This window comes from Vidua chalybeata, chromosome 23 (assembly GCF_026979565.1).
Source record: "Vidua chalybeata isolate OUT-0048 chromosome 23, bVidCha1 merged haplotype, whole genome shotgun sequence".
Taxonomy (NCBI): domain Eukaryota; kingdom Metazoa; phylum Chordata; class Aves; order Passeriformes; family Viduidae; genus Vidua; species Vidua chalybeata.
In genome coordinates, this window is record NC_071552.1 from 6,163,331 (window position 1) to 6,185,002 (window position 21,672).

Below are 21,672 nucleotides of genomic sequence, written 5' to 3' on the forward strand. Positions count from 1 at the left end.
ACGGTGACACCAGGATGATTTCCCACCCAGGCCTTTGCGCACTTCACATTTTAGACACCACAGCAGCAGATCCCAGCAGGATTTTCTCCAAGTGCTTTACAACGGAGGAGTTGGGATGTTGGGAAGGGAAGTTTCCCTTCACACTGAGAAGGTCCCAATTACCTTGGTAAGGATTCACCAGGAAACACTCAACACTGTGAAGGGACTGCTGGTGAAACAGCAGGGTTTTGGAACCCAGCACACCACCAGCCACAGCCTCGCGGGGCCCCTCGGGATGAGGAAGGATCAACACCAGGGATTGTCAGCTGGGTTTGATTCCCTCTCTGGAAGGGACCACCAGAGTCATCGAGTCCAGCTCCTGGCCCTGCCCAGACACCCCAACAATCCCACCCTGTCCTTGAGTGCGCTGTCCAAAGGCTCCTGGAGCTCTGGCAGCCTCAGGGCTGTCCCCATTCACTGTTCAGTGCCTGACACCCTCCAGGGGAAGAACCTTTTCCCTTCATCCCATCCCTCCATCCTTCATCCCCCTCGAAAGCTCTAGGCCAGCTGGAGGATTCTGTTCATCCCCAACTTACCTAATGAGGATGATCCAACCCCCAATTTCTCCTCTTCGCCGCCCCCAAGATGATTAAGAGCAGGGTTTAGTCACCCAACCAGGGTCCTATTATGCCTTCAAATGGATAATTTCGGTCCTTCTCTCACCTACTGAGATACCCATTAAAAAATGATTCATTAACTCTTCCCCCTGCATCTTTGGCACAATAATTCCAACACAGATGTGGGTCAAGCAAAGATGTTCACGAGCTCCCATCAAACCCATTTGGCCAGAAAGGGGAGGAGTGGGTGTCAAAAGTGAGTGGTTTATTTAGACATTTTCTCCTCTACATGAAACATTTAGACTTTTTCCCCCGCAAGGCACCTCTGAAGTTAATTTACTTTAAAAAAAAAAAGGTTTTTAAAATCTGAACAAAATAACATATTGTACCTAATGAAATGTTTTATTTGACCTGAAAAAAGTATTTTTGGTCGTGTTTTTGGTTAACCCAATATAGCATGTTTTCTTCAGATTTTCAGTTCAGACAGACAAGGGCAAAAAAAGAGAAAAAAATCCATTTCAGAGCTGCAAACAGACCATTCTGTAACAGTTGTCACAGAGACTGCAGCTTATGTTAATATTAAAGTACTGCTTTAGCAATTTATGAACATTATCTGGAAAGTGAAGGCGCAAATTAGCAGAGATGAAGGAAGTTACCCGAGTTAATGCATTTTTGGCACTAATATCCTTCTATTGTTCAACTCATCTGAAAGAGCTACAGGTCTGCAGTGACAAACCAGGGAGAGCTCAATGGTTAATGCAGCCTGGAGATGATTCCCAGGAGGGCTTGCACCCGTTGGAGGACAAGGCCCACAGAATGCTGGGATGGTTTGGGTTGGAAGGAACCTTGTAAAGCTCATCCAGTTCCACCGCACTGCCACACGCAGGGACACCTTCCACTGTCCCCGGCTGCTCCAAGCCCTGTCCAACCTGGCCTTGGACACTGCCAGGGATGGGGCAGCCAGAGCTGCTCTGGGAAATCCGTTTCAGGGCCTCAGCACCCTCACAGGGAACAACTTCTTCCTAATATCTAAGTTTACCCTCTCTCAGCTTAAGGCCATTTTCCCCTTGTCCTGTCACTCCATTCCTTGTCCCCAGTCTCTCTCCATCTTTGTTTTTGGTCCCTTCAGGCTCTGGAAGGCCACAGTTCACTCACCCCAAAGCTTCTCCTCTCCAGGTGAGCACCCCCAGCTCTCCCAGCCTGGCTCCAGAGCTGAGGGGCTCCAGCCCTGGAGCATCTCCGTGGCCTCCTCTGGACTGGCTCCAGCAGCTCCAGCTCCTCCCTGTGCTGGGAGCCCTGAGCTGGAGGCAGCTCTGCAGGTGGGGTCTCACCTGGGGGGGCAGAGGGGCAGAATCCCCCCCTGCCCTGCTGCCCACGCTGGGGATCAGCCCAGCACAGGGGGGTTCTGGGCAGGGCCTGTCCAGCTCTCACCCACCTGCACCCCAAGTGCTCCTCCCAGAGCTGCTCTCCATCCCTTCATCCCCAGCCTGGATTGGTCCTGGGGGTTGCAGCACCTACCCTCAGTCTTATTAAACTTCCTACAGATCATTCCAAATGGAAGTTTTCAGTACCCACATCCTGGAGAAACCACAAGGAATTCAGCTCCTGGACTAGACTGCCCTTCCAACCCAACCATTCTCTACTCAAAGAACGTGACATTGGAGAATTTTGGAGAAGGCTGGGGACCTGCAGGAGAATGTGGTGTAGCTGCCAGGGGGGTTATTTCCAGCCAGGATTGGTGCTGAGCTGCAGGGCAGCAGCAGTTTGCAGGAGCACTCCCCATGGAAGCTGGAATGAGGATCCTGGTGCTGCATACGGTGCTTGCTCTAGTTAAATGCAAACCGGCAAACTCTGCCTTCACATGTGACAATTGCCATGCGATTTCTGTCTCATTAAGCTCTGAAATGTAAAACAAATGGGATTTATGCGGCTGCTGCTCGGCATTCGCTCACACGGAGTCAAGTCTTGCCTTTAGTGGCTCTTCAGTCTTATCACTGTCTTATCTCGGTACCTGGTGCTCCCCCACCTCAGGCTGAAACAGAACAGACAGACCAGGGGCAGATGTAGCAAACAAATCCTCCTGTTTTCAACCAGGTTGTGATACCAACTCTCATGGATGTCACATGAGCCTTCCATGCCTCAGTTCCCCCCACGTGCCACTGTCAGATCCTCTCCAGCCCACCAATCCAGCATGTTTATTTACAGCACTGTGCATGGAATAACAATCTCTGAAACACGTTTCTTTGTAAGGCTGGCAGGAGAAATTGTATAGGCAGCATTTGGGAGGTGTTTTGGAGAATGTGGACCATCAGTGAAGTGCTTTTCCACACACAAACTATGAAAATTTAAAGGCTGTTTATAGAGCATTTGATTCCAGCAATCATTCCCAGGGGTACAGGGAGTGCTGTAAACTCAGTATTTGGGGTGATTTCGCTGGTGCCACTGGTACCAGGCTGGCCTGGCTGATGCTCAGGACATAAAGCTTTATGACCACAGGTGTCCAGGGCCATGACACTGATCCTTTCCTTCCAACTACAAAGATCAACCACCCACCGATGCTCCACAGACTGGCAGCACCAACACGGATGGTCTGAGATCCAGAGCATCTACAGCAGCACAACTGGTGACTGTGTCCTGCAGCTGTCATAGAATCATGGAATCCTTACAACTGGAAAGATCTTTAAGGTCATCAAGTCCAACAGTCAAGTCAAGGGGATTCACTTAAAACACATCATTTGGGATGCCCCATCCCTGGAAGTGTTCAAGGCCAGCTTGGACATGGCTCAGAGCAACCTGGTCTAGTGGAAGGTGTCCCTGCCTGTGGCAGGGAGTGGAACTGGGGGGCTTTTATGGTCTCTTCCAAATCAAACCATTCTGGGATTATCTAGGAAACTGCCGGAGAGCACCAGCCTCCACTTTGGGCAGCCCAGCTTAATGCTGAATTTTGCTGACAGCAACTCAGTTTTGGGTACCCAAGTGGCCACCTGGAGAGGTGTGACATTTACTCAAAGTACCCAGCAAATGCCCAAACCACCACGAATCAGGCACCCAGAGGCAGAACATCACCAAGCTCTGGCTGCTGTTGGCTCCTCCAGCCTTGCCCAAGGGCGTTTAAGGAGCCAGAAACGGGACAAGGAACCAGCCCAGCTCCACACACACCCTGCTGCCCCAAGGCCACCTTCCCAACCCACAGAATATTGTCACCTCGGGCATGAAACACCCTGCCAGCAGCAGAGCCAGCATGCGAGGAATTGTAATGCCAGAGGCACAAAGCGGCACAGGAGGAGACGGATTCTGGAGCGCCTGGAAAACCGGGGAGAAACACAACAGCAAGGAGGAGCTTTCTATGGGAAGCACAAAGCCAGGTGTTGTTCAGCAAAGCCCCACTCTGCATGCTCAGGAGGAGAGCCTTGGACAAAAGCAAAAGCTCCCACTGATGCCATTGTCGAGCTCGTGGAGCCGAGATTTCTCTGGAAGAAAAGCAGCCCCACGACAATTATTTATTGCCACAAAAACATTTTCCTCCTCAGCTTTTGTTGGTGCAACACAGACCACGTGTGGCTCCAGCCAGGGAGACAAAAGCTACCAAAAGGATCAAGGAAGGCTGAGATTAATCTGGTTTAACATAGATAAAAAACCAACTCGAGCAATCAGTTTTAAAATTAATATTAAAGTTGTAAGTCACCTTTGACTATATTAAAATACAAACTGGAGCACACAATAAGCCCCAAATAAGCCCCACTGGCAGTCAGAACGGCTCCCTTATCAACCTCTAACATCCTCTGTAAAATAATAACTGGAAGCCAGACTGCTCTGAGAGAAACTCCCTCTCCTGGGGCACGGCGATGTGACCCAATTCCTGCTGCCATTTCAGGAGCCCTGGCTTGGCCAGTGCTCCCTGTGCCAGCGAGGAGCTCAGCTGCAGCAGGAGTCATCCGGGAGGGAGAGCTGGCATGGAAAAGCTGGGCACAGAGCTGTGCTCTGGGTGTGTCTGCTGGGGCACAAAGGGACTAGGTGCTGCAACTCAGAGGCTTTGGTGTCTTTCTCCCCCTCCCAGTAATGCTGCAGAATTTTGGGAACCGATTTTCTCCCAGCCCTTGGCTTCTCCTTCTCAACATTTCCAAACTTTATTCGCTATTGCTTTGCAAGAGGCTGGGAGGCTCCTGCTGAGGGAGCACAGTGTGAGTGGAGCAGGGCAGCACTGAAGGAAGCTGGGCTCAGCAGCTGGGGATGGATGGGCAGCACAGCCCAAGGCCCTGGGCAACATCCAGGGGCAGGTGCCCAAGGGCACCAGCAGTAACAGCCCCGTAACAGAGAGAAGGGACACAGAGAGCTGTGGGCAGCAGCCTGAGCAGCACCCCAGGCCAAGGAGAGAACGGGGACACGCTCTGGTTGCTCTGCCCTGCACCTCTGCAGTCACCATCAAGCGGGTCGTGCTGGCTGCACCCAAGCCTAACACAGAAATGCCTCACCCACACCCAGTGGACACTGGGATGACCTAAAGAGGCGTCGCTGGGTAGTTCAGGGGGTGGAACTGTTGAGCTCCACACAGGGTGAGAAAGGCTGAGCCAAGGGTGCTGGAGCAGAGCCCACCAGCCTCACCTGCTTACGCACAGGGGGCAAGTGGGTCTTGGGACAAAACTGAGGCTCCTCGTGCTGCCACAGAGCTCTGTCACCAGGAGAGCTGCATGAGCTGCTCCCCAGCCCATGGCTGCCTGCTTGAGAGGGCTCCAAATAAATAAATAAAGCCACTGCCTCATTAGCATGCAAATGTAGTCAAGCCCCATTTCAATTTGAATTCTATGCATATGATCAGAGTGCAAAATGCAAATTATACAAATGCACCCATAGGAAGAAACAAGCAGGAACTCTGCACAAAGGGATTAGGGCCAGGCTACTCCTCTCAGAAGATTCCAGCACTGGGGGGGGCTCTTGTTGGAGAGGATCCTTTAATGGCCACCAGTCACGCTGCACTGAGCTTTGTTACAAACATTTGGAAAAGCACCCTGACTCCGGCTCTGGAGCAACGGCTGGCTTGAAACTGGCTCAGAGAGAGGAGGGGAGGGCGGACAAACAGACACCAAGAGGTGCTGTAGTCTCAGCACTCGCAGCCAAGGGTCTCCCCAAGGGACCAGCATGCATTCAGATTGGCCTGAGGCAGCAAAGGTGTCCCCCGTGCTCTTCAGCAGCCCCCAAAAGGCAGCATTAGCCAGGTCCACCCACCAAGCCAGGGAAATGGGTCAGGACAGCCAGGAAGGGGTGTCTCAAGCAGCAAAGACCATCAGGAACACGGTCACCATCACTGTCCCCGTCTCAGTGACAAGGGAGGTAATGCTCCCCCAGTCTACCACACCTCTCCTTCCCATGGAGATTTGGCTGGGAAGGCTCTGCAAGGTGTGGGAGGAAAGATGGAAGCCCAGCTTGGAAGGTCCTCTGCAGACAGAGAGTCAGAGTCAGCTCAAGAGACACCCAATGGACCTGATTTTAGCTGGGGCTAAGGCTGAGCTATGCTCCAGCACAAGCCTCAGGCCCTTTGTTGAGGCTCCCAGGCCCAGCAGCCGGTGGTGTGGGAGATCCTGCTCCCAGGGACGCTCCAAGCCCGGGCAGAGCAGATGGGAGGCTGTGCATGCTCATCTCTCCCTCCTACGTGTGTGAAATTCTCAACCCACCATTATCGTATTACATTTTCATTTTAAAGTAAATATCTGTTTTCAATTAGTACTTACCGTGAGGGGCATGCATCACTGAGAACACTTATTTCTCTTCCTTTCATTATTAGATTAGGAGTCGCTCAAGTTTAACCACATTTCGCAGCGGCAGACACCCAACTGCTCTGCAGACACTAATCCTCTTCCCATCTCCACCCCGACAAAGGTCCCAATCCAGCTGCTGCAGCCTCCCTGCCAAGGCTCCAAATCAAGGTGTGGCATGAGCCTGGTGCAGCGCTGGCCAACCTTCCTGAGCCCATCCACCAGCTCCCTGCACATCCTCCCTCCAGGCTGTTACATTTCCATTGCTTTTCCTTCATGTCACAAAATCTCACCTTCTGGCCATGTCATCTGTGCAGCAACAAGGGCCACATGGACTCCCCAGGGCTACATGAAGTGAATAAAACCTGGAGCAGAGCTGCTCCAAACCTCACAAATACAACCAGAAGCATGGGGGGGATCATCCAGTCTGGTGCTCCACTGCCTCATTCAGTCCTGGGTTAGCACTTGGCTGCTCAATATCCTTCCCAAGTCTCCCACTCCTGATCCTTACCCCAGGGAGCAAAGCCCTTCCTGCAGTGAGCTCACCCCAAGCTCTCCCAGGCACCGCCTGCTCAGCCCTCGGCGAGAGCACTCTAAGCATAATAGTACTATTATACCTTGCTCATTATGCCTCGTTTTTATTACCTGGCCTCATTAAGTTAAGAAGCCTCTGTAATTTAACTGCACCTCTTGGTCTCCGCACGGGGGCTCCAGCTGTGCCTGTCGTCAATCACTTTATTAAAAACACAGGACAAAAATTACAATTATCCCCATTACTGCCCATCAATCTCTTCAATAGCCTCTTAGGTCCTTTCTTTACCTGCTCAATGCACCAGTGCCCGACTGATATCATTGGCACCCTCAGAGTCTTTCTATACTTCCAATAATTAGGGGCTGATTTTAAGGGGCTTTCAGAGCTGAGCAAGTGAGGCAGATGCTGGCACACGATGGCCTGGTGGTGCAGAGCACAACAGGCAATAAAAGCATGCAAGCAGACCAAGAGAAATAAACTGTGTTAGACAATAAAACCTAATTTTATCAAACCCAACACAAGATGCTTTACAGACACACAGATCAGATTAACACTGGTTTAGAATTCAATATACTGTGACAAATTGGGATGTTCAGAGAGCCACCATGGTGGCTCACTGGCCAGGCCAAAGGCAAGAAGAGACCTGAAATCCATTTCCAAGTCCCAGAGAAAAACCAGCAATCAGCAGACAAATGTTTTTTACAACAGTTTCCCCTTCACCCACCACAGGGATACTCAGCATCCTTTGTGCAGAAAAACCCTTCCTAAACCCCATGTTAAAATTTCAGATATCAAAACATGGTATTTTGCCAAGTCTACTTCCAAGTCTCCAATCCCTAACTCTCGGATGTTTCCTGCTCTACAAGTTTCAAAAGTTCAACTTTTCTTCCTGATTTTTGAACAAGATGCTCCCACTGGGACAACAACTCCGATCTGCTCCAGTCAGCAGAAACTTGCAGGGGTTAAGAGCACTACACAGATTTCTGTCTATCCTTGGGAGAAAGCCAAACCACGGGAAGAAACCTCCCTGCTGCAGGAAAAAATCACTGTGCTGGATGAAAGGTTTGTTACAACCACCCCTGCAAAGAGATTGCCAAGGGACATCAACCCCTTGGCACTTGCTCGTGGTCCTTTTCCTTGAGATGTTTCACTCCTCCCCCCCCGCTCCTCAACACCACCCCTACTCCTCCCCAGGGAAAAACAGCCTTCCTTTAGCACTTCCCATCCTGATTTGCTTCCAACACAGAAAGAGTGAAAAGTGGCAATCTGGGGAGACCACAGGAAGCTGCCCAAGGCAGACACCACCTTGTTGCAGTCAGGAGGGGAGGAGGGCAAGGGGTGGCAGCTCTTTCAAGGCACAGCATCCTTAGGAGCAGGTCAGCACGGGATCGTGGCAATCTGAACAGCCTGGAATGCTCTGGCTGCTGCCTTTCCAGCCAGCCCTCTTGATGGGAGAGAGCTTTGAGGATTTCAAAGGGCACCGTGTTCCCCAGTTTATCACAAGTGTCTATCTTAAACCAACATTATCATTTTAAGCATGACCGGAGCAAGAGGAATCTTCAGCAGGCACTGCTGCCTCAGGAGAGAGACACTGAGACAAAAAAGACCCCTCAGACTCACAACCCCGTGCAGACCCCGACACAGCCAGCCCAAGAGCTGAGCTGCTGCCATCAGCGCAGATCTGTCAGGAGGGACATGTACACGGCTCCAGGCTTGACAGAAAAGACATTTCTGCTCTGCCATGAAATTCCTCCTGCTGCCCTTTCCAGAGTGTTGCAGCTCCACTTTAGTGCCACTTTTGGATGTTTTCCAAGGGGTGGCAGGTGACAGAGACAGCCACCTCCTCCCAAAATGCTCCCTACAGCCACTGCCAGGCCAAACACACCGGGCAGGGAGGGAAAGAGCAGCCCTGGAGTGACACCCACCCCAACACCCAAACCACGAACACAAAGCCTGTGTGCCCCAGAAATGCCCAGAAAATCTTGCCCCCCACCAAAGCAAGAGCAGATGACAATGGCCAGGGTGTGGGGCTGGACTGGGACAACTTTCAGCATGCAAAGGCTGAGCTGGACTGCAGAGCTTGTCCAAGCTGCATGTAGAACAGGGTTTAGGCACATAAAGGCTGAGGGACAGCAGGACTGAAGATGTTCCCCCTGGTCCCTGGTGAGGAAGTTCCTGAGCAGGCCAAACCAGCAGTGTTGTCTCCCAGGTACAGAGAGAAGACTCTGTCTTGTTCCCTGGCAATTCCCATTACTAGAAGGGCAAATAAAGGAAATCACAAGAAATCTATCATCAGTAAGTCAAGCTTCAGCTCAGACAGAAAGAGTTAATTTACAGCCACTCCAAGCTTTGATATCTTAAACCTTTTCAGTGTCTGGACAAGATGAGGAATCAGCACAGACAGTGTCAGACTCTGTGATCGGGAGGACAAAACGCTGCAAACAGCTGTGCCTAATTTTAGCATCTGTTGGTTCTGTTTCTCCGGCACTTGTGGAGGATGGGGGGTGGCCCCGTCACTCCTGGCTTATTAAAGACACTGCCAGAAGGAAAAGAGGCGAGTGTTGAATCACACTCTGGGGATTAGCTCATGGGAGGGAGCAGGAGCAGCACAGCACCGCTGACCAGGAGCGGCAGCCATTCCCTGCTGCAGGTTATCCCACACGGATCCACAGGCAGGGGTGCAGCTGCTCATGGAGGGGAGGAACCCCTTGGGTACATTTATGGCTGTGGGGGGCACAAAGTTGGGTCAGACAGCTCCACGTCCCCCTCCCACACCCCGACCCTTCCTGCCTGTGGAGCAGCCCACGGCACTCACACACGATGCGCTCCCAGGCAGGGTCACCTCAAGCTCCTCCTGGACACGTGTCCAACCACACACTGGGGTGGCAACTTCAGAGGGTCCCCAACGCTTCTCCCAGCCCAGCACTCAAACAACCTCTCCATTCCGAGGGCATGGCCTTAGCTGCTGAGCCCCAAAGGCCAGGCGCGGTGCTCTCAGCATCCCCGCAGAGCTGGAGCCCAGCGGTCACCTTGGACCTTTCCGAAGGAGGTGACACCGGCAGGTGGGAGCGGAGCGCTCGGCTCCATGCGAGCGCGGCTGCTGCCACCGCCAGGCTGAACGGGAACAGTGAGGGTGAAACCTGCTGCAGCTCCGCCAGGTGACCTGGTTTGGAGCCAAAACACTCGGGCATTCCTTGCCCCGCGCACCCCCGGCGCTCTCCTCCTCAGCCTGGCTTACGGGGACATCCCCCGTGTCCTCCAGCTCCTCCGGCGCTGGGATTGCGCAGGACAAGGAGGCAGAAACCCTCGGGAAACCTGCGGCAGCCGGACACGGCTGGGACACGGCTCGGGTCACCTGGAACGGCCACGGCCGGGCACTAAGCACACACTCCGCGGGGAGCGAGTGCTCGCAGGGCGGAGGCAGCCGCAGACATCAGAGGAGCTGATAAGGCTCATCTGAGTGATAACGATTTTGTCTCCAGTTATTTTTGTGCAGCTGGGAACAAGTGGCTGCAGTCAGCGCCTTGCCAGCTGGGGAGAGAGCAGCGGTTCTGCATGGCAGGGGACAAAAACACAGCCAGCTCAGCCCCCCACCACGCTCCCCACGTTTTCCTCCTCGCTGGCAGAACTTGTCACGGGCTGACCGAGACAGCGCCAAGTGACATCTCAGGGCGACAGGTGAAGATGCAAAGCGAGGAGCGGTAAAGAGCAGGGTTTTCCTGCGGACATAGCTTGAGGGAAAGAGTCAAGCCTCAGCTGCCTCAGCAACGTCTCCATGTGTGGGCTGGGTTTAAATCGCTTCAGAGAAGCCAGAGGCCTTTTCCTGTTGGGCAGAGAGAAACTCTCACCCAACACCTGAAGGTAGAGCAGCCAGAGGTGACCATCTCCCTGCAGCACCTGCAGGCCCCACAGCGCTGCCAGCGTGGACCAGTGTCACCCTTTCCTCATCTCCCTGAGCTGGAGGTGAATCAGAGCTCACAGTTCCTCACACAGCAGCAACAGCTGAGCCTCATCCTTGGCCTCACCAGCTGCAGCCAAGCAACTCCCAGTTTGCACTGGGAAAGGCAGAGGCAGATCCAGCCGAGCACTGGTCACCTGCAGGAGGGGCCTGCTCCTCCTGAGTCAGCAGCCTCACCAGATCCAGCCAATATTGGCCAAACCACGTTTTCATCTTTGGTTTGCAGCCAGTACCAAAGAAAGAGCAGGCCTGGCTGTCCAGAAGGAAGCTCCATGCTTCTCTTTGCACTCCACACCATAGGATCAGAATGGTTTGGGTTGGAAGGGATGTTGAAATGCATCTCATTCCACCCCCCTGCCATAGCCAGGGATGACCTTCACTATCCCAGGTTGCTCAGGTTTCCATCCAATCTGGCCTTGGACACTCCCAGGGATGGGGCACAGCTCCTCTGTGCCAGGCCTCACCACCCTCACAGGAAAGGATTCCTTCCCATCATCAGCTACCCCTGCTCTAAGGAGCTTCTGCACCTGTCTCCACATCCCCTTCTGATCCAGGGGCTTCAGATCCATCCAAAGCAGCTCCTTCCATCCCGCTTTTTCCAGAGACTCTCAAAATCCCTGCTGTTGTTCCTGCCGTGCTGGCCATTATGCAAGTTCGGCTGTCTTAACTCGCTGCTGAGCATACAAGTGGGGCTGACATTTATTTAATCCTCATAGTAATGTTGACTGTGTACTTACTGAAACACCTCATGCTTATGGAAGACATTTGTTTCCAAGCAGCTTATGCTAAATTGCAGTGATATAAAGGAAACACTTATCCAATATTGACATTCACTGACTGGCAGCAGACTGCTTGAATACTCATTTATGTCGGGGGTGGGAGGGGGACGGGACAACAGGCACCTGAGAGGGATTCAGGCCTTTCCTTTCTGACCTTTTAACGAGTTAGGTGATGTTAGGTTAATGACAACCTGCCCAAAATGCAAGGTGGGACTCCAAAACCTGTGGCTTCTTCCACTCACTCCTGGCCCACAGCACAAAGATCGATCCCTCATCCATAGGGAAGGTTGAGGGAACTCATCCCTTCCACCATAGGTGCATATTTCACCCGTAATTAGCAGGGCTCCTCTCGCTTGCAGTGTGTGTCCTGCTGGGCAGAGCTCCTCAGAAAAACCACATTATGGAATTTTCTCCGTTTCTATTTCCCCTCCCACAACGTTGGGGTTGCTCACCCAGAGGGCTCCTGAAACCTTCAGGAGGTGCTGCTGCATCCCCCCAGACCCGGCCCAGCCAGGCAGGGCGTTCACCACTGCCTTTGCCTCATATTGAGCATGACAACCCCAGAACATAAATCCAGCAGCCTTTAGGAGGTGAATTAGCCACCACAGGACCACACACATGTGAAACCTGCGCGGCAATTCCACCACACGCAAAGTAATTGGAAACAAAAGACAGCATCTATTATCCGAGTTGAAAGTCTGACCGTGCCTGCATCAATGGTTAATGAGCAGCAGTTATGGCAAAGCCCTCAAAAACCAATTACATCCTGCTCCACCCCAAATGCAGCAGACCAAAAGCTGCTGTAGCTTTTGTTGCGAGTGGGGGCGTTGAATGAACACATTAAGATCTTATCCCCAAGTTAGCATCTGAATTTAACAATGCGAGTGTTCCACCTCCCACTTCTCCAGCATGTGACACTACCCGAGGCAGGACGCCCAGAGCCCATCGCTCACAGGCACTAAAAGCACATTTAGATTTTAAGCTGTTTAATGCAAGTTGGTAAAAGGAAGAGCCATGTAACAGCCAAGTGACCTCCAGCTTCTTTGCTCCACTTTGGAGGCTGCTGCTGCCACCAGGGAAAGGCAAACACTTGAGTGTGGGTCTTGCCAGCGAGGCAATGAATAAACAGGCTCGGCTAGGCTCAAAGGGCATATTGAACCAGGACATCTGTTAGGCCACCGTTTCCAAGACCAAATCCCAGCATTTCTTCTGTCCTACCACAAGGCACAATTCAGAAATGGATACTTTCCTCTTCCCCCTTCCAGCAGTCTGGAGCACAGATGTGCCATGAGGTGCAGTGCAGTGGAGGAATGGAAACCCCCGAGAGCTGAGCAGCACCAGGATCCTGCTGCTCAACCTTTGCCTGGAAAGATGAGCACAGGTTTTAAACTTTATTTCTTCCCAGGCAAGAAATCCTACACATCTCCTGGCATGTTTGAAATGAGTACTGGGTTCCCACATCCCTGCAAAAGCCAGGCCACGTGCCAGCCCTGAAGGCAGGGCAGACCTTCTCGAAAACTCACAGCTCCACCAAAGGCCTTAAATCTCAGCAAATAAGAGACTGATTTACAACCAATTTGTTTCACTACCTATTGATTTATAAAATAAGCTTGTACATGGTCACTGAGGCCCTGTTGCTCTCTTTGGCCAGAGGTGCCTCTCAATGAAGCCAAAGGAAAAACTTGTACTGCTCCTGAACAGAAGATAAATTAGGGCCTTCAGCAATTGTTGGTATAAATTTGCTGGGCTTTAAAGTAAATAAATAAATAAATAGAAGCTGTTTAATCCTACTGGAAGGATTCTGGAAGTGATGTAAAGCCAATTCTCCAGCAGCATTTCCATAAAGCCCCCTGCATCCAGCACGCTGAGGAGCTGAGAGCACTGTACAAACTTGCAAAGCTGATCATTAAATCAGAGGTTTGGAGCAGCCACACTCTCCATCACAGGCTGCTCACAGGAAGAAAACTGTTTATTCAAAGCCCTTGATCCTCAGCCAACTCACAACCTAAGGAGCACATTGGCCTCTCCCCCCTTTATTTACAGCTACAAAAGAAAGAAGAGCACGGAGCTTTTTTATCCTAACATTTGCAGTCCGACTACAGAGTGGCTGGAGCCGGTGACACACGGTGCTGGGAACCTGTCAGGGATTTCAAGGCACGTTCAGACTCCAGTTGGTGTCCCCTAAACCAACAGGAAAGCACAGAAATAATCGACATCAGCCCGAGATGTGCTGTGCATAAACTGCCTGGGCACCTCTGCTTAACCTTGGAAGGGGGAGGCTGGTGGGGATGTGGCGTTAGCTCCGAGGAGGAACATCTGCCCAGCTCCCCTCCCTCTGGCACAGGGCACCTGAGCAAAACCCCAGCTCCCCCCTCCTGTGCTTTTCTGAGAGCTGAAACCTTGCAAGAAAAGCTGATTTGAGCAAAGTCATCAGTGGCCCTCACGTGGCTCTCACTGCAGGAGGTACAGATGGGAGATAGGAAACCTAAATTGTGTTAAAACAGTGTTGGAGGAGGCAATTCTGCACCATTCCTTTGGGACAGCACAGACTGGACAACACCAATTTTATCTTGAGGCTTATTTCAGTTTCCTTCCCACGCAGCCCAGTTGTGAACGCATTGCCCCCATCAAACCTTCACCTTTCCACCTGCAGTACCTCACAAAGCACTTTCCAAACCATCTCTGTCTTCTACTCAACTATTTCCAGTTCCCAGAACCACAGAATATCCTGAGGTGCAACCTCCTGGACTTCAGGAGCTCTTCCTCACCATCATTTTTAAAGCTCACTGGATGCTTCCACTCCTCGTACTTGCCGACCAGCTCCCAGTGCTGACACTCCCCTGCTGGGTTTAGAGAACAGCCCAAAACACTCCCCTTGCAAAGCTGCCCTGCTCTCCACATGGCAGGAGGAATTAACATGGAAGAGGGACCACAACCACAGATTTCCAGGCTTTTCATTAACAGACTCGTGATTGTCAGACACAGAAACCCCCCAAGTGCCCCAGGTCTTGCACACACACTCCCAGCACCCCAAACCTTCTACTTTTCCTCCCCATCACCCACTAACCATCCCCAAGATGTGAAAATCCTCATCTCTTGGTCCCAGTGTTGGTGGGTGGAATTGGCCTGGTTTCTCTCATCAGCATGATTTCACCCTTCTCCACCTGGGGGCTGCTGCTGAGCCAGTGGGAAGTTGAGCCACTGCTGCTGATAACAGCCCCTCTGACAGAAGATTGTAAAGCATTTGCTTCCAGGGAGGAACCAAGTGAACTGTGAAGGAGAAAAACATACCCTGCAACACCCAGAGAACTCGGTATTCATCACCCTGAGGGAAAGCAAACATGCCTTTGGAAAGAGAGCCCCAGACAGGCAGAAATCTTCCCATCCAAGGTAAATTTAAGATGCTGCCAAATCCATCTAGTACAGGCCAGCAGGAGGAGGAAGTGGCTGTAGGTGCCTCTTCAGTGGTGCTCTCCCCACGGCCCCACCTCCCACACTGAGACAACTTCCCCAGTTGTCTCCAGCCTCCCCCAGTTTGGCTGGCACTGCAGCAGCAGAGGGACGGGTGAGTTATTCCCCAGGCAGAAGCAAAGGCAGGCAGATTCATGGCAGCAGCAATTCCTTCCCCCCAAGGGTACCACACATCCCATCTCCACAGGAGGCCAGTTGTGCTGGGACTTTCTCTCCCTCCCACCAAAGCCGTGGCCCTGACAGCTTGAAGGGGGTGGAAGAGTGAGTGGTACCAGGGCAAACCAGCCCTGGAACACTGACCTATCGACCCTCAGAAAGAGCCAGCACAGGCTGCTTCAGACCATTTGCAAGGGGGAAAAGACAGAGGATGCTCCAGGGAAGGCAATTTGTTCTGCCCAGGTCCCCTGGAGCAGTGAGCTGTGGGACAGATCCTCCTCCCTACCAGGCTGAGCCATGCCTTGGATGCCCAGGTGCAGCACAGCCCCAGACTGGAGCAAGAAGCATTTTCCTCCTCCTGCAAGCTCCTTTGGAAGCCCAAGTTTCAGCCTGCATGGGCTGCAGGAACGGCAGAATGCCAGGATATTACCAGGATGCCCATGAAATACAAACCCAAGGACACAGGTGTACAAATCCCATGATGGAAAATGTCCTTTTGGGGAGGTTTGGGATAAGGAGATTTTTTTTAAAGTAGTGTCCAGACCAGAGATCCCAAGTGGGGTTTTCAGCAGAGATGATCCTTCCAGACCTGCTGCCCTTGGCTCGGGGGAATTTAATTATGGCAAATCCCTTCAAGCCACTTTGTCAAGAAAACACAGCCCTGCCTGCCCCTTGCCAGTAAAAGGAGCTCCTGAAACTCCTGAAGGGCAGAGCCAAATGATTTTAATTGTCCCTTGAAGTGATTTTGGACCACCAGCTCCTCCTGGACAAGGCAGGGCTGCCCCATGCATGCCCACACAGCATGCCATCCCCACACCTTAGGGACACCTCTGTCACGGCCAGCCAGTGCCACCACATCTGGACACACCACAGCTGCTGCTCGAGGGGAGGCGAACACAACACGGGCTGGAAAAGCTTCAGCACCTCCATCCAGGCCTTTCCTTCCCCACAGCACCGCGTGGCCAAAGGAACCCTGTGCATTAAATCCTCTTCGGGATCCTCTGCACGGGAAGAGCCACGGTGCTGCCACAGCGCCTTTGTCGTGCGCGGAGAGCGGCAACTCCACAGAAAAGCTCTTGGCTCATCCTGTGGGAGAAAACAGCTGAGAAAATGCTCTGCAAGGCACTCTCTGTGCCTCCTAACCCGGCATGAATAAGCAGGTAGCAGATGCACGATCCTGCAGGAGACAAACCAGCTGAGCTCAGGCAGCAGAGCCAAGGAGCCGCCGTGGCTTCCCAACGCCAGCGCTATTAAAAAGTGCATTAACCCACATTAAAATCATGGCTGCAAAAGGAAGGAGCGGGGGGAGAACCTAACAAATCCCGGCTGGAGCCCGCTCACAAACTTCTCCAGCCCCGCCAGCAAAGTGCCATTTGATCTACAGGGACTGACAGGGTCCGTGTGAGCAGGGAGGGATGCGGAAGGCCGGGAGCAGCTTCCAAATTGCTGCTCTGCCCGGCCCCGCCGCTGCCCTGCTCTACCAGGGAGAGTTCAGATTTGTTCAGCCAGAAACCCACACGGAGGACACAGTGGGTTTCTTTTGTGCAGCAGCAAAGGCAAATGCAAACACAGCTTTCTCCCCGAAGGAATATTAGTACAAGCAGAGAGTGAGGGGAAGAGAAAAGGGAAAGGGAGGATAGTGTAGGAGCCCAGCATCACATCCGAGCCCAGGAAAAGAAGAGGGAAGGATAACCAGGAGTACAGACGCCACAAACAAGGCGTCCCTGCTCGGGGAATAGGGTGAAACCCAGCGTATGGTGGGGGATGTTCAGCACTGTCTGCCTGAGCAAAAAACCAGCTGCCCGTGGAGAAGCACTACTCTCTCCAAAAGTTTTATCCTTCATTTAATCAACAGATGGACTAGCTGCGTGGGTTTGGGGTTTTTTTATCCCTTTTTTCTTTTTTTTTCCCAAGCATCCCCAAGCCGTACCCTCACAAAAGCTGGTGTGGGGACCACGGCGGCGTGACACAGATGGGATTTGACACCGGCGTTGGGGGGGGGGGGGATGAGCAGCACAGAGGCGAAGCCGGGGTCTGGCTGCAGCTCAGCGTTTTCCACAGGTGACAGATAGCCCAGGCAGCAGGCACCCAGCAGCATGTCAGATACAGCTTCCCAAAACGCATCCCCTTCCCTAATCGTTTTTGTTTTTTTTTTTTTTTTTTCCATTTATTTTTTGCGTGGGAATCAAGCAGGTTGTAAAGTTACGGGGTGAATTCCTGCGGATTCCCACGCTCCTGCCCGCGCTGTGGGGAGGTGGGATGGGGCGGTGACACCCCCGCGGGGTGCCCACCTCCCCCGGGCTGGCTGCATTGGGAGCAACTCTCCTTCCTCGCACCCCCACGGCGCAAATCGCTCCCCAGCCCGGCTCCACAGCCGCAGGCTCCTGTCCCCGGGCTGGAGCCGCTGCCGCCAGCCCGAGCGGCTCCTCCGCTGCACCGAAACTGAGCATCCATCGCCCTCCTGCACCGGGGGAAGCACCGGGCGGCGATGGGGGGCGAGGGGAAGGCTGTTACTCAGCCAAGCCGTGTTTACACACAAACACGATCCAATTTACCAAGCTGGAACAGAAAGCACTCATTTGCATACTAAAGATTTTTTTGCTTATTTTTAAAGGAAAGAACGGTAAGCTGCCTCGGCGGGGATGCAGGAGGGAAAACTCTGCAATCCTCCCTCTCTCCTCCGCACCCTTCTCCCCTCGCAAAACCCGCACGCAGCCCCCGCACCCCACCCCGAGCCGGGGACCCCCCCCCCCCCCCCCCCGGCTCCTCCCGTCCGCCCCGCTCGGAAAGTGCGGGGTCCTACCGTGGCTGAGCAGGAGGCACCCGAGCAGGAGGAGGAGGAGGTCTGCCTGGAAAGCGCTCATTCCTCAGGGTGGGCTCGGGCTCGGGGCTCCGCTGCCGCTGCCGGCGGGGACTTCAGGCCGCCGCCCGCCGGCTCCGCTCGCGCGGCTCCATCGCCGCCCCCCCAGCTCCTCCCCCGGCAGCGCTGCCTTCACTGGCGGAGCCTCGGCGGCGCAGCCCGGCTTTTGGAGCGGGGGGGGAAGGGGAGGGAGGCAAAGTGCCGGGGAAAGGGGGAGTAACTTGCGCGCAGCCGGCTCGGTGCGGGGAGGAACGTTCGCGCATCGCCCCCTCCCCAAAGCGCTGCGCGCCGAGCCGGGCGGGGAGCGTGGGGTGGGGGGAGCGGGCAGGTGTCGGGGCTGCTCCGGCCTCAGGTGTGCGGGAGGAAGGGATGCTCGCCCCCCCCCGCCGGCGCTGCTGCCGCCCCAGCGAGGCACCTAAAGCAGGAGCGCGAACACCTGAACGGCTCTGCCCGCCCCAGCTCTGAATTTAAGGGGTGGGGGGTTGGTGCCCATCAGTCCCGGCAGCCCTGGACCCCTCCTCACCTCCCTGCGGGGCAGTCCGTGCCTTCCCGGGGGGGGCCCTGAAAGGAGAGGGGGGCAGCCAGAGCCTCCCCCTGAAATACAGGGGAATACTCCCCAAATCCCGGGAAAGGAGAGGGAGACATAATGTGTGTATGTCGCCCCTCAACCCAAATCCAACAGCCTCCCACAAGTCCAGAGGGAGCTGCAGATGGGGGGGACTCTGGGAGACCCCCAGTGCTGTACCCTTATTTTCTCCAGGAGGGGAGCAGCAGCTTTTCACACCCCCATAAAAACATGCATTGGAGCTGGGAATGAAAAATAAAAATACACCTCGCCCCAAAATAAAGTTTTGTTTGTAACGTTGGGACCCTGTACAAGCACTTCCCACTGTCATTTTGCAGGACTAGGCAAAGGGACAAAAGGGCCTTTTCTCTCCTTTAATCAACATTTTTATCCTTTTGTGGTTTTTGGGGTTTTTTTTTAACCTCCTTTAATTTCATTTTCCCCCAGCAGGAGTTTGGGGACAGAGCAGAGGTGCCCAAAAATCAAACCCAAATAATAAAATCATTGCTTACCACTACACTTTTTATGCCTACTGATGCCAGAGCCTCCCTCATCACTAGTCCGAGGGGTATGTGGGGATGGCTGGTGCAATTATTAAACCAAAATGAGAAAGTAATTACAGCTGTGGACTCTAATTACTGCAAGGTGAGTTTGAAAAAGGCTGCACAGCTCTTCCTGCTGTTCTCGGGCTTCCTGCTTACCTTAGTGGGACCATGGCTAAACCATGGTCAAGCCATGACTGCCAGCCCTGGTGTGGCTAAAAAAGGATAACTTTCTAAAATCCACTTGTGCTAACAAGCTAAACTGGTGCCAGGTGGTTAAACCTGGCTTAGGAGCAGCGTGGAACTGAGTTTTATTGATTGAAACACAGGCACCGCATGCAGGCTCTGCTCTCAGCGCAGGGGGAGTCACCCTGCAAATAAAGAGCTTTTATTATTATTTTTAGCCTGCATCCCTAAGGAAATCAAGCTTATTTGGCTTTGTCCACGTGTGCTGGTTTGCCCATCCCTGCCTGCTCATGTCCCTGGGAGAAAGAGGTGCAAAAGTGGGGCTTGGAGCTGTCCTGTTCCTGCATTTCTCCGCTCTAAGGGATAGTGGCACTCCTGGAATGCATTTTCCACCAGGACATCGCCTCCAGCCCTGGCAGTGGCCACAGCCTCACTGGTGTGCCCGTGCCTGGCAGGTTACAGGTGGTGCATTTTTTGGTGTACTTTTTTCTGGCAGCAGCACTGATTTAAATGTGCATGGAATAAATTGCTCAGTGCCTGATTTCAGTGGGAATTAGATTTCTAAATAATTCCAAGGCTCTCCCTGTTGTGTTTCAGTTTATTCTGCAAAATGTTGTTTGCTTGCAGACGAGGGGTACTAATGTATATTAAGGCTGCTACACAAGTCAGGCTTTCCTGTGAAGCTTCAAAACACCATTAACATTTGCATGGCAATTTCTTCTTTTCCTTTCACAAAAAATATTATTCCTTGCCTGCATCCAAAACAGCAGAATTTTTAACTTCCAGGAATCATGAATATTTTTCTCTTCTTTTTTTCTTTTTTTTTTCCTTCTTTCTCCTTCCCAGTGAAAACATTTCAGCTGGAAAATTCTCATCATTGCAATACTGACCTTTGCAAAGGGCTTTAAATCCTTGAGTGGAAGTAGCAGGTAAGTGCGAAGTTTTATTAACTGATTACCTCTGTGGTTTCGACTACATTGGCAGTCAAATTTGATTTAGAGGACCAGGCACGTAAAAAAAAAATCAGCTTTCTGACATAATTTTGGCTTGCTGCAGCCTGAGCAGCGTCCTGCAAGATCAGCTCCCCTCCACCTGATTCAGGAGAGCAAATCGAGTGCAAACTGATTATTAGCTGCTCCTCTCGGATATCTCATTTAAATCTGCGCTGTGTTGTGGAAGGAAATGAATCATTCCAATTAAAAAGCTGAGAAAATCAGGGAGCTGGGGGGAACAGCCTTTGGGGAGGAATATTAAGCTGGTGCTGGGCGGCTCTGGTGCAGAGACCAGGGTGCATTTGCAGCTGCAAACCCCACTGGGGTCCCTTTGCACCCCCTGCTCCCAGACCTGGGGCTGTGTCCACGTCTCCCCATGGAATTTGGGGACACACACCTGCCCTGTGCAGTTTCTAAAGGCAAAGGGCAATTCCAGAAGCTGGAAAGAGCAGATGTTCAACCTCTCCTGTCCTTCTGAACATCAGCAGGGATAAAACAGGCAAATTCCTCCTTCCCCCCCCACCCCCCTTTTTTTTTTTTAAATTCCACATTGACAAGTGTAATAGATATGAAACACCACAACAATGAAAGCCCAGACTTTCTCATGCTTTTGCCTCTCTTACTTCCAGGCTATTTACTGAGAAGTATTTACCAGAAAGTGCAAGAAACAAAATGTTCTGAAAATGCTGCAGCAAAATGGAGGAGAAAAAAAGAGAATAATATAAAACATGTAAGCAGCTTGATCAAAATGAAGCAATATTGACAGAAAATGGGGTTTTAAGCAGCAGGACAACAGCAACTCAGATGGATTTCATTCTTGTGGTATTACAACGCTAAGCCAAGCACCTGGAAGAGAGAGGGAAAGGAAAATAATCACGTTTGCCTGGTTTAGAAAATCTTTTCCTTGTCATTTAAAAATACACATGACAAGTGAAAGCTGTGCAGAGTCCTGCTGGAAAAACATGGAGCTGGGACTTGGAGGTTTTCCCTGCTCCTGTTTCAGAGCTTCCCCCGTGGATTTAAGGAAACACATCCCTTGTGCCTCAGTTTCCCCTCTGCAGAGCACCACTCCCCTTAGTCACCTGTTTGCAGCACAAATGCTTCCAAGGTAGGCTGGCTCCTGATTGGAAAGCAAAATAATGGGATAAAGGAATGGAGGAAGGTGTAGCTGTCCCTCCAAATCATAGGAGAGAGGTGCAGCCCTTGTCCCACGCTGCAGGACCTCGCTGCAGTTTTGGGGCTGAGAGGTCGTGGAGGTGCCAAGGATATCCTTGGGGATGGCAGG

The 21,672-nt window shown here is 52.5% G+C and overlaps 1 protein-coding gene across 3 annotated transcripts in view; it reads right to left on the minus strand.

Annotated features, from left to right (window-relative positions):
- The window catches only part of KIRREL3 (kirre like nephrin family adhesion molecule 3), a 371,179-nt gene extending 352,928 nt beyond the window's left edge, over positions 1 to 18,251 (minus strand). For 2 of the 3 annotated variants that reach the window (XM_053963258.1, XM_053963257.1), the window contains exon 1: positions 18,046 to 18,251. In XM_053963258.1, the coding sequence (XP_053819233.1) occupies positions 18,046 to 18,106 (61 nt within the window). In that variant the 5' untranslated portion in view covers positions 18,107 to 18,251. The remainder of the gene's footprint in view (positions 1 to 18,045) is intronic. The other variant, XM_053963259.1, reaches the window with a different exon arrangement.
- Between the last annotated feature and the right edge of the window lie 3,421 nt (positions 18,252 to 21,672).